Genomic DNA, 16,054 nt, shown 5'->3' on the forward strand with positions numbered 1-16,054 from the left:
CATTCTATTTTTTTTCTATTTTTATTTCTACTTATTGCTTTTATTAATAAACATTTTTCCCTAAACTTGTTTATTATTTGTCATTCCCCATTTATAAATTATCCTTTCACTGTTGTTGGGGGCTTGGGTTAGTTTTCTTCCCCTTAGAATTTAACACTAACAATCAGCAATAAAAATAAATAATGGTATTTTTAAATGTATTCTACATATTCAAATATCTCCTCATCTTGTGATAAACTTTTTTAGTGTCTCTCAAGTTAAATAATGTTCAAGACAAACTTAAAAAGTAGGTGGGTGACTTTGTCTCTCACTAAGTGAAGCAGCTGGATGGCATTAGAGAATTGTGTTTATAAAGTAAGTGTACTAATTCTGAAGATACAAACATGGGTTAGGTTTTGAAATGGGACACAGATAATAGGTAAAGATCTACTGTCAGTGAGCACTCAAGTTTTCAAATTGATACATTACCACTTTATTATCATTCTCACAACCTCTAGTAAGGAAAGGGACAGCACTGAATTCATAAGGAAGTGTAAGCGATTCAGCAGCAGGAACCTGACTTCAGCAAATATGTTTTGAGAAAAGCAATTTGCAGAAAGGCACTGATCTGATTTAGGTAAGTAATATTCCGCAGTGGAGTTACAAATAGGGCCCTAAATCCAGTTACAAACCCAGGCCCTGAACCACTCTATTTTCTCATTTGTAAGGTTAGGAATTCAGGATAAATAAATTGTTCTTAGACTTTTTGGTCTCGGGATCTCTTTACATTCTTAAAAATTAGAGGAAGTCCCAAGGGGCTTTTGTTCATTTGGTTTATATCTAACAATATTTTACCATATTAGAAATTAAAGCTGAGAAACCTTTTAAAAATGTATTTATTAGGGGCGCCTGGGTGGCTCAGTTGGTTAAGCGACTGCCTTCAGCTCGGGTCATGATCCTGGAGTCCCGGGATCGAGTCCCGCATCGGGCTCCCTGTTCAGCAGGGAGTCTGCTTCTCCCTCTCCTGCTCCCCCCTCTCTTGTGCTCTCTCTCAAATAAAAAATAAATAAATAAAAATTTATTTATTAATCCATCTTAAATAATCTTGTATGTTAAAATAAATATCTATTTTATCAAGAACATGAAATACAAAGAGAACAGTGGCATTGTTTTCACATTATCACAAATCCCTTTAATATCTTCATAGAAAGCAGCTGGATTCTCACATCTACTTCTACATTCAATCTGTCACAAAAGTTGTTCTGCTTAAATATATGAAGAAAATCCAGCTCTACATAGATATGTACTTGAAAAAGGGTGAGATATTTTATCATCCTCTCTGATGATTGTGAACATTCTTCTTAAATAGTACACCAAAACTCAACAAGTGGTAGTTTCTTAAACATTTACTACAATATGGAATCTGAAATCATATCAGTGAACTTTTCATATTCTATTATAATAACATGTTTTACCCATGAGTTGTTTCTTTTTAAGATTTTATTTTTTTAAGTAATCTTTACGCCCAGTGTGGGGCTCAAACTCACAACCCCGATATCAAGAGTTGCTTGCTCCACCAACTGAGCCAGATAGGTGCCCCATCCATGGCTTCTTTTTAACCATGTAGAATTTTGTAACATTATGCAATAACCATTCAGAAAAAAAAAAAAATACTGTTTCATGGACCCTGAGAGATCCATGGGTCACATTTTAAACATTGATGACCAGCCTAGAATAATAACTCAAAGCTATTTCCAATTCTAAAATTTTTTTTTTATTTAATGAATCTGTCAATTGAGTTTTACTAGTTTAGGTACGTGAGCCGAAGTTCAGTCTTTTTCCATTGGCTATTCATAAATATTTTAACAACATGCAAAAAACATTCATACCTTCATGGGCATTTACCTTGTTTCTGATTGCTACTGCTTCTAAGTAGAACAAGTTTTGAGCTTATTGTAAATTCACATTATTTAAATTTTATTACAGTTATAAAAGGTGAGGGATGATGCACAATAGCAACAGTCCCTAAGATATCAGCTAATAACTTGTGAACAACTTGTTTATTAGAACATTATTCTTCCTTAAATTTGCTAAGGTTATAAAGTCTCAGCAATAACTAATTACTCAGGGAATGGAACTAATAACCTTTGAGTGTTTATAAGAATATATATTCTACATTATAAATCCTTTCCTCCATAATTAGGCCAAATACAGAGATACCAGGCTCGTTGACATTCAAACTGGATACCTGCCTTAGTTGCATTTGCTAGTGAGTGCTCTAGAGTACTGAAATAAATGGATAATATTCAGTTATTCTGAAAACATGTCATTAATATTTTATAACAATTGTTGTCTAAGGACATTTACAGAATGAAAATGCGTAAGTAACTGAGACAACCAGAATAAAAAATGTGTGCTATGGATTAATATAAACTTTCAAATTCTTTACCACTGATGAACTAAATGAGAAAAGAGGAAAAGAAAATGTATATTCCAAGAGAATATGGTCAGGAATCTGAACAGGAATCCCATTGCCTCTTTGTTGCTACTGGGGAAAAGATGTAAGATTATTAACCTCTTTCCCACAAGGATCACCAAGAACTTTGCTCTTAATCTGGCACTGCACACTCAAACCAAAAGAATGTACTAAAGATGAATAATTTCCAGTTCTTGACCTGAATATCTACAACTAGGCTGATATATTTTGTGTGTAGGCTAAGAGATTTCAGCTTGATTTAAAGAGAACTTTAAATCTGTACATCTATAGGACAGGTAGTTGGAATTCCTTAAGAAGAAAGAATATTCAAAGAGAGACTCCACCATCTGTCAAGGACAATGGAGAAGGAATTCTCACTTAGGGGTGAATTAAAAGGGCAGGGCTGCCCAAAGTGTATGATGTGAAACTCCTATGTGAAGTAACTTAAGGTGGCCATCAGAAAAATGGTTCAAAAACACATTATATAGGGGTGCGTGGGTGGCTCAGTCGTTAAGCGTCTGCCTTCAGCTCAGGTCATGATCCCAGGGTGCTGGGATTGAGCCCCGCATCGGGCTCCCTGCTCGGCGGGAAGCCTGCTTCTCCCTCTCCCACTCCCCCTGCTTGTGTTCCCTCTCTAGCTGTGTCTCTCTCTGTCAAATAAATAAATAAAATCTTCAAAAAAAAAAAAAGAAACACATTATATAGTCAGAGACTAACTTCCTTTTCTATTCACATTCAGATTGAGTACTTCAGAAGAAAAGTTTCAGTTCAGAGTTAGCAAGTCTCTTAATGTTTATTCAACTTGCTGAGCTCAAGTTTAATTGTCTAGAGCTTAGATTTTGTGCAAAGGTAATTTCCAAGGCTAAGATTCAAATAAACAAGCATTGCCTCTTGCATTATAAATCTCCAAATTACATATGGAAAAGACAGGAAGAGGGGCAACTGGGTGGCTCAGTTGTTAACCATCTGCCTTTGGCTCAGGTCATGATCCCGGGGTCCTGGGATGGAGCCCAGCTGGGCTCCCCGCTCAGCGGGGAGCCTGCTTCTCCCTCTCCCTCCCTGCTCCTCCCCCTGCTTGTGCTCTCTCTCTGTCAAATAAATAAATAAAATTTCTAAAAAAAAAAGACAGGAGGGATAATACAGGAAGCATATGGATAAAAATATCTAAATAATTTCTCAAGGGTCTTTTATATCCCCTGTCCTTATAACACAAGGCAAATTCCCCAGATCTCTGTTACATAGATGATACAGTATTACATAAACTGTTTGTAAATGTATTATTTTTTGTGTGTTATTTCTTATGTATGTCAAGATATATATTTCCATAAAACCAATGACTAACCTGTGGATATGAATTCACAGTATAGAATGCTCTAGATTTTCAGAGTCGGTATCATCTTATATTTTTAGTTGTATAATAATGGCTTTTTAATATTTTCTTAATTCATTGTTTTCATTCTTAAATATACAATCATTTTGAAAAAAAAGGTACAAAATGTATTCCTTTCCTTTTTATCATAATTGGTTGAATACCACTAATTTCTGAATCACAACACTCCCTCAAATAAACTAATGAAGTATATAAAAGTAACAACCATTGGTAATATTGAAGAATATCTTATATGGCAAAACACCTGATCTATAGGTCATGTTTCTTGTTATATGCCAAGTTTTATAAGAAGACAAAAAGCCTGAGCTGCAAAATAATTAGAGCAAGCAGCCAAATCCAAGACATCCAATTTTTTAAAAAGGGAATGATGCATTCTGATGACAGACTGCTGGAAAATAAACAGAAATATGGTAGAAGAATTTCCTCAACCTACAAGTATTCTACTTAAAAATGAAAATGCAAATATGAAATTCCATGAAGTAGGTATTGAATGCTGTCATTTTACCTGAAAGTGGTATTTCCATGGCTGTAGAGAATTTTAACAGGAAACAAATTAGAGATACAATTAATCCTCTTCCACCTAACAGCATCTCCATTGCTCTTCAGGATGGAGGCAACTCAGGAAGAATGAAAACCGTAATGCGTCTTTTTACTTTTGGTTTAAAGCTGAAAAGAATGTAGTTCACCTGGGAATTCAAAAAAACAAACAAAATGACATATATTTTAAGTTCATATACTCTGAAATGACAACATAATTTTTTAAAAGATATTATTTATTATGAGAGAGAGAGAGCATGAGCAGAGGTGGTAGAGGGGAGTGGGGGGAGAGTAGCAGAAGCAGACTACCCACTAAGCAGGGAGCAAGACCAGGGCTCCATCCCAGGACCCTGAGATCATGACCTGAGCTGAAGGCAGACACTTAACCTACCAAGACACCCAGGAACCCGTGACAACAAAATTTATTTTTTTTCTTTTTTTTTTTTTTTAAGATTTTATTTATTTGAGAGAGAGAGAATGAGAGAGAGCACATGAGAGGGGTTAGGGTCAGAGGGAGAAGCAGACTCCCTGCCAAGCAGGGAGCCCGATGCGGGACTCGATCTAGGGACTCCAGGATCATGACCTGAGCCGAAGGCAGTCACTTAACGAACTGAGCCACCCAGGCACCCAACCCCTGACAACAAAATTTAAATAAATGTTTCCATTGCAATAATTTTCCACTTGATGAAACACTTTACTAGTAACTCTACATAAATATAATTAATCTTTCTATATGTTTTATCAAAGGACAGTTGATATATACTATAGTGCAAATGATGACCCATTCCAATGAATTATATTTTTTGGCCAGATGAGTTTTTACTTCAAGGCACTCTAGTACACTCTATCAGATGTGGGTGTCAGTGCTATAAGAATAAGTTCATTTAACCCATTTTGTTCAAAATGTGGCTCTATTTCAAATAATTCTTTGTATCAGGCATCTAACCCCACTTGAGTCATTTATGAAGCATCACAAATCTAACCACTGATTTTTCTGGCAAAATAACTTTTCATGTTCAAAGTTATGACAATAATAGAAAGTGAACAGCAAGATAGAGGAGTGGAAGAATGAAGGACAAATGGATAAGGATCAGCCACACTAATATTTATAAATTTCGGTTTTGTTCAAGCAGAAAATAATTATCTTTAGTTACTTTACACTTAAGCAGAATATTCATTCACTTGATATTGTACAGAAATAAAAATTGAAATGTCAATTTTCCAGGTGCCGGGGTGGCTCAGTCAGTTAAGCATCTTCCTTCAGCTCAGGTCATGATCCCAGGGACCTAGGATCAAGCCCCACATCGGGCCCCTTGCTCAGCGGGAGCCTGCTTTTCCCTCTCCCTCTGCCTGCCTGCCACTCCCCCTGCTTGTGCTCTCTCACTCACTATTTCTCTCTCTGTGTCAAATAAATAAATAAGATCTTAAAAATAAATAATAAAATAAAATGTCAATTTTCCTTAAGAGAACTGAGATTTTCCTTATGAGAACTCATACCATTTCAATTTTATAATGAAACACTGTGATAATAGACATCTAAACATCGTTTATAACGTATGTTTAAAAATAAATTTGCTCAAAATGTGATAGTTTTTTAGGTACCGAATTTTCTTTTCCCATAAAAATCAGTTACTCTATTCCCTTACAACTGGTACAAAAAAATTAATGAATATAGTGTCAGACAAGTCATCAAAATTTATACATTCTTTAAATTCAATTAATTAACATATAATGTATTACTGGTTTCAGAGGTAGAGGTCAGTGATTCATCAGTCTTATATAACACCCAGTGCTCATTACATCACATGCCCTCCTTAATGTCCATCACCTAGTTACCCCATCCACCTACCCCACTCCCTCTAGCAACCCTCAGTTTGTTTTCTATGGTTAAGAGTGTCTTATGGTTTGTCTCCCTCTCTGATTTCATCCTTTTTTCCTCTCTTCCCCTATAATCTTCTGTTTTGTTTCTTAAATTCCACATATCACTGAGATCATATGATTATTGTCTTTCTCTGACTGACTTACTGTGCTTAGCATAATACCCTCTAGTTCCATCCACATTGTTGCAAATGGCAAGATTTCGGGTTTTTTTGATGGCTGAGTAGTATTCCATTGTGCATATATACCACATCTTCGTTATCCATTCAGCTGTCGATGGACATCTGGACTCTTTCCACAGTTTGGCTATTGTGGACATTGCTGCTATAAACATTGGGGTACAGGTGCCCCTTCAGATCACTACATTTGTATCTCTGCGGTAAATACCCAGTAGTGCAATTGCTGGGTCATAGGGTAGCTCTATTTTCAACTTTTTTACGAAACTCCATACTGTTTTCCAGGGCGGCTGCACCAGCTTGCATTCCCACCAACAGGGTAAGAGGGTTCCCTTTCTCCGCATCCTTGCCAACATCTGTAGTTTCCTAACTTGTTAATTTTAGCCATTCTAACTGGTGTGAGGTGATATCTCATTGTGTTTTTGATTTGTATTTCCCTGATATCAAGTGATGTGGAGCATCTTTTCATGTGTCTGTTGGATATTTATATGTCTTCTTTGGAGAAATGTCTGTTCATGTCTTCTGCCCATTTCTTGATTGGATTCTTTGCTCTTTGGGTGTTGAGTTTGATAAGTTCTTTATAGATTTTGGATACTAGCCCTTTAACTGATAAGACATTTACAAATATCTTCTCCCATTCTGTCAGTTGTCTTTTGGTTTTGTCAACTGTTTCTTTTGCTGTGCAAAACACAAAAGCATTTTATCTTGATTAAGTCCCAATAGTTCATTTTTTGCCTTTGTTTCCCTTGCCTTTGGAGATATGCCTAGCTAGATTTTGCTGTGGCAAAGGCCACAGAGGTTGCTGTCTGTGTTCTCTAGGATTTTGATGGATTCCTGTCTCACATTTAGGTCTTTCATCGATTTTGAGTCTGTTTTTGTGTATGGTGTAAGGAAATGGTCCAGTATGTGGCTGTCCAATTTTCCCAACACCATTTGTTGAAGAGACTGTCTTTTTTCCATTGGATATTCTTTCCTGTTTTGTTGAAGATTAGTTGACCATAGAGTTGAGGGTCCATTTCTGGGCTGGGATTGATCGATGTGTCTGTTTTTGTGGCCAGTGCCATACTGTCTTGATGATTATAGCTTTATAATAGAGCTTGAAGTCCGGAATTGTGAAGCCACCAGCTTTGCCTTTGTTCTTCAACATTCCTCTGGCTATTTGGGGTCTTTTCTGGTTCCATAAAAATTTTAGGATTATTTGTTCCAGCACTGTGAAAAAAAAATTGATGGTATTTTGATATGGATTGCATTGAATGTGTAGATTGCTCTAGGTAGCATAGACAGTTTAACAATATTTATTCTTCCAATCCATGAGCATGGAATGTTTTTCCATTTCTCTGTGTCTTCCTCAATTTCTTTCATGAGTGTTCTATAGTTTTCTGTGTACAGATCCTTTGCCTCTTTGGTGAATTTTATTCCTAGGTATCTTATGGTTTTGGGTGCAATTGTAAATGGGATTGACTCCTTAATTTCTCTTTCTTCTCTCCCATTGTTAGTGTATAGAAATGCAACTGATTTCTGTGCACTGATTTTATATCTTGCTACTTTGCTGAATTCCTATATAGGTTCTAGCAATTTTGGGGTGGAGTCGTTTGGGTTTTCCACATAGAGTATCATGTCATCTGCAAAGAGTGAGAGTTTAACTTCTTCCTTGCCACTTTGGATGCCTTCTATTTCTTTTTGTTGTCTGATTGCTGACGCTAGGACTTCTAGTACTATGTTGAATAGCAGTGGTGATAGTGGACAACCCTGTCGTGTTCCTGACCTTAGGGGGAAAGCTCTCAGCTCTTCCCCATTGAGAATGATGTTCGCCGTGGGCTTTTCATAGATCGCTTTTATGATATTGAGGTATGTTCCCTCTATCCCTACACTGGGAAGAGTTTTAATCAAGAAAGGATGCTGTACTTTGTCAAATACTTTTTCTGCATCTATTGAGAGGATCCTAGGGTTCTTATCTTTTATTTATGTAGTTTATCACATTGATTGATTTGCAGATGTTGATCCACCCTTGCAGCTCAGGGATAAATCCAACTTGGTCATGTTGGATAATCCTTTTAATGTACTGTTGGATACTCCTGGCTAGTATTTTGGTGAGAATTTTTGCATCCATGTTCATTAGGGATACTGGTCTGTAATTCACCTTTTTGGTGGGGTGTTGGTTTTGGGATCAAGGTAATGCTGGCTTCATAGAAAGAGTTTGGAAGTTTTCCTTCCATTTCTATTTTGTGAAACAGCTTCAGAAGAATAGGTATTAATTCTTCTTTAAATGTTTGGTAGAATTCCCCTGGGAAGCCATCCAGCCCTGGACTCTGGTTTGTTGAAGATTTGTGTTACTGCTTCAATTTCCTTGCTATTTATGGGTCTGTTCAGGTTTTCTATTTCTTCCTGATTCAGTTTTGGTAGTTTATACATCTCTAGGAATGCATGCATTTCTTCCAGATTGTCTAATTTGTTGGCATATATTTGCCTCGTTCATTGAGGATTTTATTTATTTGGGTCCTTTCTCTTTTCTTTTTGATAAATCTGGCCAGGGGTTTATCAATCTTACTAATTCTTTCAAAGAACCAGCTCCTAGTTTCGTTGATCTGTTCTACTGTCTTTGGTTTCTATTTCATTCATTTCTGCTTTAATCTTTATTATTTCTCTTCTGCTGGGTTTAGGCTTTTTTGGTTATTCTTTCTCCAGCTCCTCTAGGTGTAAGGTTAGGTTGTGTATTTGAGGCTTTTTTTGTTTCTTGAGAAAGGTTTTATTGCTCTATACTTCCCTCTTAGGACCACCTTTGTTGCATCCCAAAGTTTTGAATAGTTGTGTTTTCATTTTCACTTGTTTTCATGAATTTTTTAAATTCTTCTTTAATTTCCCGGTTGACCCATTCATTCTTTAGTAGGATGCTCTTTAGCCTCCATGTTTTTGAGTTCTTTCCAACTTTCATCTTGTGATTGAGTTCCAGTTTCAAAGCACTGTGGTCCAAAAATATTCAGGGAATGATCCCAATCTTTTGGTACTGGTTGAGACCTGATTTGTGACCCAATATGTGATCTATTCTGGAGAATGTTCCATGTGCACTTGAGAAGAATGTGTATTCTGTTGCTTTAGGATGGAATGTTCTGAATATATCTATAAAGTCCATCTGGTCCAGTGTGCCATTCAAAGCCCTTGTTTCTTGTTGATCTGCTTAGATGATCTGTCCATTGCAGTGAGTGGGGTGTTAAAAGTCCCCTACTATTATTGTATTATTATCAATGTGTTTCTTTAATTCTGTTATTAATTGGCTTATATAATTGGTTGCTCCCATGTTAGGGGCATAAATATTTACAATTCTTAGATCTTCTTGTTGGATAGACAAGATTATGATATAGTGTCCATCCCTCATCTCTTTAATTATGATATAGTGTCTGTCCCTCATCTCTTTAATTATGATACAGTGTCTGTCTCTCATCTCTTATTACAGTCTTTGGTTTAAAATCTTTTTTTTCTGATATAATGATTGGCACCCCAGCTTTTTTTTTTTTTTTAAGATTTTATTTATTTATTTGACAGAGAGAGAGACAGTGAGAGAGGGAACACAAGCAGGGGGAGAGGGAGAAGCAGGCTTCCCACTGAGCAGGGAGCCCGATGCGGGGCTCAATCCTAGGACGCTGGGATCATGACCTGAGCCGAAGGCAGACGCTTAACCGCTTAACCGACTGAGCCACCCAGGCGCCCCACCCCAGCTTTCTTTTGATGTCCATTAGCATGATAAATCGTTTTCCATCCCCTCACTTTAAATCTGGGGGTTTCTTTGGGTATAAAATGAGTCTCTTGCAGACAGCATATCAATGGGTCTTGCATTTTATCCAGTCTGATACCCTGTGTCTTTTGATTGGGGCATTTAGCCTGTTTACATTTAGAGTACCTATTGAAAGATATGAATTTAGTGTCATTGTATTACCTGTACTGTCACTGTTTCTGTATATTGTCTCTGTTCCTTTCTGCCCTATGTTACTTTTGGGCTGTCTCTTTGCTTAAAGGATCCCTTTTAATATTTCCTGTAGGGCTGGTTTGGTGATCAAAATTCTTTTAGTTTCTGTTTGTCCTGGAAGCTTTTTAATCTCTCCTTCTATTTTGAATAACATCCTAGCTGGATAAAGTATTCTTGACTGCATATTTTTCTCATTTAGCACCATGAATGATCAGACAGGTGAGGAGAACAGAGCCATACACTAGATTCTGGGTGTATTTTGGTTTATTAGAAGAAACTGCACCCCAAAATTGTAAAGAAAGAAAAAGTATGTATTTACAAAAACAAAATTAAATACAATGAAAGGATAGAATGTAAATTTTAAAAATGAAAATTAAAAAAGATTTTTAAAAAGGAGTAGATAAAATAAGAAATTGGTTGAAAAAAATTAAAATTGAAAGACTAAAGAATTTTGGGGCAAACCCCATGAATTTTTTTTTTTTTAAGATTTTATTTATTTATCAGAGAGAGAGAGTACAAGCAGAGGGAGTGGCAGGCAGGGTGAGAAGCAGGCTCCCCGCTGAGCCAGGAGCCTGATGCAGGACTCGATCCCAGGACTCTGGGATCATGACCTGAGCTGAAGGCAGACACTTAACCGACTGAGCCACCCAGGTGTCCCAAAGCCCCATGAATTCTATATGCTGTATTCCCCTAGCACTGGAGTTTTGCAGTTCTCAATGATTGGTAATCTTGGTCTTGGTTGGATCTTCTTGCATCTTCTGGGGAGGGGCCTGTTGCATTGATTCTCAAGTGTCTTTGCCCCAGGCTGAATTGCACCACCCTTGCCAGGGGACCAAGCTAAGTAATCTGCTGATTTTTTTTTTTTTTTTTTTACAATTTTTATTTATTTATTTGAGAGAGAAAGTATAAGCTGGGGAGAGAGGCAGAGGGAGAAGGAGAAACAGACTCCCCACTGAGCAGGGAGTCTCATGTGGGGCTCGATCTCAGGACCCCGGGATCATGACCTGAGCCAAAGGCAGATGCTTAACCAACTGAGCCACCCAGGCACCCTCTGCTGGACTGCTCTATGTGACTTTTTTTCCCTGAAAGCTTTCACGAAGCTTTAGAGGATGAGAATGAAAATGGCAGCCTCCCAATCTCCAGCCCTGGAGCCAAGATCTCAGGGCCCCATTCCTCATTGCACCCTCAGGGAAAAGCAGTCAATCACTCCTGTCTCCCTGGTCTCCTGCTTTACTCCGTGCTTGTGCTCACCCAGCTTGTGACTGAGCATTTGTATCTCACGCATGGGACCACTTTTTAAGTCTCCAAACCCTGCAGACTCCTGCAACATGCACCCATGCCCCATCTCCAGGGGGAGGAACGTGGAGTGGGGGTCTTGCCATTTCTGCTGCTTGCTGGGCTCCTGCTCAGAGAGCAGTCGACCTGACCATGCTGGGGTTGGCAGTTTATAGCAATCCCGAGCTGAGAGCCCACTTCTGGGCTCTCTGATTGTAGACAGCTTCCCCACTCTGATGCCTGGGAGCTCTGCCACACTCAAGCTACCCCAGTCTTCCTGTGACCCTAGGATCCTGAGACCACACTGTCCCATCTAGGGTTCTGCCCCTGCTTCACTGCCTGAGCGCCTTTCAGGCAGGGACATCCCTCACTGGAGCAGACTAAAAGTTCTGATTTGGTGCTTCATTGCTCTATCACTTTCCAGTGGCTGGTTTACGGAGGTTCCCTCTCCCCCGCCATTTTTCCTCCCATATATCACCTCGGATTCCCTTCTCTGCACCTCCTACCTTGCAGAAAGTGGTTGCTTTTCTATTTGTAGAGGTGCAGCTATTCTTTTCTTAGATCTCTGGTTGTGTTCTCAGGTGTTCAAAATGATTTGATAGCTATGTAGCAGAATTCTTAGGACCAGACAAAACTAAGGTCTACTACTCCTCCACCATCTTGGACTCTCTCAAATTTATATTTAATTCCAAGTATTTAGGTTTTTTAAAAAATGTCATCTCAACTTTTATCTGAAGAGATTATGCACTGGCATCTTTCATATATGTATAAAATGCTTTACATTTAAAACAGTAACCAAGGCTGCTGTTCTGCTGTTTTATTTATAACTTTGAGAATGCAAAGAGACAAAAATCCCATTTATATTATAATTTGAGAAAAATTATATATGGATCATAAAGGAAAATACTCCTATCCCACCCATCCCCTCCCCACCAAAAAAAATGTTGAATTAGAGTAATGGCTTTATTCTGCTTTCTCTGATCTCAACTGACTCATCTGTAAAAATGGGAATTGGGAAAAAAAATTATCATTATGTGGCTCAGAAAATTTCCCCAAATGAAAAATAACTTATATTGGTAATTAAAAATATTTTCAAATGTACCATTGCATTGACACATACTTTCTTGATAAAATGAATTATTCTAATCAAATGTGGAAAAATTATTTATAAAAATCAGAACATTGTTTAACTATAAAAACTGAATTCTGCACATTTATACAAAGTTGGGAGATACTGAACCATACAGCGATTTCTAAGATGAAAAATTAGAAGATAATATTAATACCTTATTCTCTGAATTTTCATTTTCCTTCTCTCTTTTTTTTTTAAGATTTTATTTATTTGAGAGAAAGAAAGAAATCACGATCACAGGGAGAGGCGGGGGAGAAGCAGACATCTTCCTGAGTAGGGAGGCCGACAAGGGGCTTGATCCCAGGACCCTGAGATCATGAGCTGAGCCAAAAGCAGACGCTTAATCAACTGGGCCACCCAGCTCCCCGCTTCTCTCTTCTTGAAAAACTTTGATAATAGTCCCTCTCAATTCATTATTTATAGTTATATGCCACTCTTTACCTGCAATCTATTACTTAATACTCTGTCCCATTAATATTCAATGCTGACTTCTTTAAGGGCATTTCATGTATTTGTTTAATGATCCTGTCTTCTATTTGTTAGGAGAAATGCTTTCAAAACCATAGTACTTTTAGGAGACCATATTTCCAGATTCATACATCAAGCTATAGTGTCATAGAAAATAAAAACACTAGATAGCCCAATAAGTGACCACAGACTCAATTTCAATTAATCTCCCAATTTAGGCTAGTGAGCCCAGTGGTCTCTAACTGTCATAGTAAAATAGCCTGCAGACACTAATTGTTCAATAGGGATGATCTGACTTTGGAATTTTAATGGTTTTAACTAAATGGTCTTGAAGAGAGAAATTCTCTCTCATAAAAGGATGCCACATTGAACCCCCGGCTTAAAATAAGGCTATAAATAAGAGACATAACATTAACGACACCAACAGTTTCCAGAATATGGAATGGTTAATTCTACATCTGACCTATTCTCCTGCAGGGATTAGCTTCAATTTACCTGAGACTTATATGTTAAGAGGCTGTTACATAAAAGTCATTGGAAGTTAAAATGTGACTCCTTGCAAGTAAGACTCATTAGTTAATGATGATAGCCCCAAAATAGCTTTCATATTAAAAAGGGAATGTCAGTCATAATTTCACTGTCAGAATGCAAAAGGGCATACTGTTTAGTAATTATGTTTTGTAACAGTAAGGTAGCAATAAAATTATATTCCCATTTATCTTTCTTCAAAGAAAATGAATTTAATGTCGCATACCAGACCTCAAAGATAAAAGCAATTATTGGAACTTAGGATGGAAATGACAGTAAGACAAGAACAAAATAACACTAAAATATTTTGAGGCCTAGTCACATAAAGCTGATGTCTGATTGCTTATGTTAATGACATTAACTCAGATCCAAAAAAGAATCAATGAATTTTCATATATTTAATCCTAGCTCATCCTCAGAAAGAAGAAAACCATCTCTGACATCTAACTCAAAAGAAAACAGATGTCATATACAATTGACCCTTCCTGACTGCTTTAGCTTGTCCAGCATGATAGCGTGATAAGGATTAAGAACACATTGGTTCTGAGACAAAACAGAAACATGGACAGGCATGCATACTGCACAGACCTAGTTCTAATACAACAATAAGGAAATAAAGCTCTTTGTTCCTCCCAGATAATAGCCTGTAATATACATACATCACTCATATTATAAAATGACCTCAAAGATCCTCTCATGTTTTTATTTTCTTTTATTTTTTTTAAAAGATCTTATTTATTTGTCAGAGAGAGAGAGAGCACAAGCAGGCGGAGCTGCAGAGGGAGAGAGAGAAGCAGGCTCCCTGCCGACCAGGGAGCCCGATGTGGGGCTCAATCCCAGGACCCTGGGATCATGACCTGAGCAGAAGGCAGACCCTTAACTGACTGAGCCACCCAGGCGTCCCCCCTCTAATGTTTTTAAAATAGCTCTGCTATGGTAAATCTAGAAACAATTTACTCCCTTAACTTAAATTCATCTTCTGCTTTAAGAAATGGAAAAGAGAGTTGGCTTATCTTTTGCCCCTTCTACCCGTCTATTCCAAGTACATGCAAAGATACTAGTGCCCACGGGTCAGCTAACAGAAGACAGTGATATATAGTGCATAAGAACATGAAAAATAGTGTCAGAATAGCGTAAGTTCAAAGCCATCACTTACTACCATGTGGCCTTGGGCAGTTTATCCAACCTCTCTTACTCATCTCTACAAATGAATAGAAGAGTTTCAGCCCTATAACGCACTTAGGAGGGTTAAGTGCGGTAATGTATGTTTCGCACAGAATAAGAAAGGAAATTTACTACTAGTAGTGACAGCGATAACAATTTTGTTGTTACTAATAAATAAGTAGATAATAATATTCTGATCCAAAGACTATGGTTAATCTGTACGGCTTCTACTATAGTTACAAAATCCAACGACTTAAAAAAATAAAACCCTGTTCACTAAAGTACTTAGTGGTGAAATGATATTGATTTAAAATACTCTAAAACTTCTTTTAAGGTGGGGGATGGGGTAGATTGATGACAAAAAGTCTTCAGTTCTTCTCCCCTCCCTGTCTCCACATGCGTTGCCTCTAACTTTACAGGTTCTCCCACCAAGAAGCTATTTCCTCACTTCTTGAACCTGGCTGGCCTTTGATCAATAGAATGAGCTCTGAGCTTAGGCCTCAAGAAGAATTGCACATTCTTGCTCTCTGTCTCTTTCTAGAACCCTGCTCAGTCTGCACTCAGCAAGCCTGCTGAAAGATGAGAGACATTACTCCATTACCCTCTGTAATCCTGGCCAACAGGCAAGCAGCCACCAAATGGCAAAGGGCAGCCACCCTAGATGAGCCAGTCCCAGGTGACCTGCCAGCTGAACACAGCTTCAAGAGCCAGCCCAGTCAGTGTCAGTCCAGACTGGTTAAGATCAGCAGAACTATCTGACAAGTGTCAGGATATGCCACCTCCAAACACGGAGCTTTGGCATATGGGATATTTTAAGCTGAAGAAATTTTAGAAATGGAAGGTGCAAGGACTCTGACCTTCCCCTGAAGTAGGTCTAAAACCCTCCTGTGAAAGATGCGCTCCTTCCTTCTACCCTTCTAGGTGATGTGCTCCCTATACCTGGAAGAAAAGGAACATTCTTATCTCTGAAGATGGAGGGACACTGAGATGAATCTGAATGAGCAGGTCTGGCTACGGTTTCCACAGCTGACTACACTTAGCCCAGACTCCTTTTGTTCTATCACATTTTCCACAACTTTCTGCTCTTCAT

The 16,054-nt window shown here is 37.9% G+C and overlaps 1 protein-coding gene across 2 annotated transcripts in view; it reads right to left on the bottom strand.

The window, feature by feature from the left end:
• The window catches only part of CHL1 (cell adhesion molecule L1 like), a 214,173-nt gene that overhangs the window by 84,789 nt on the left and 113,330 nt on the right, over positions 1–16,054 (bottom strand). For both annotated transcript variants that reach the window (XM_064593579.1, XM_064593581.1), the window contains exon 2: positions 4,351–4,531. In XM_064593579.1, coding sequence (XP_064449649.1) covers positions 4,351–4,441 — 91 coding nt within the window. In that variant the 5' untranslated portion in view covers positions 4,442–4,531. The remainder of the gene's footprint in view (positions 1–4,350; positions 4,532–16,054) is intronic.

This window comes from Mirounga angustirostris, unplaced genomic scaffold (genome assembly GCF_029215605.1).
Source record: "Mirounga angustirostris isolate CCGP_5_RB_7025 unplaced genomic scaffold, mMirAng1.0.hap1 SCAF_1, whole genome shotgun sequence".
Lineage (NCBI taxonomy): Eukaryota > Metazoa > Chordata > Mammalia > Carnivora > Phocidae > Mirounga > Mirounga angustirostris.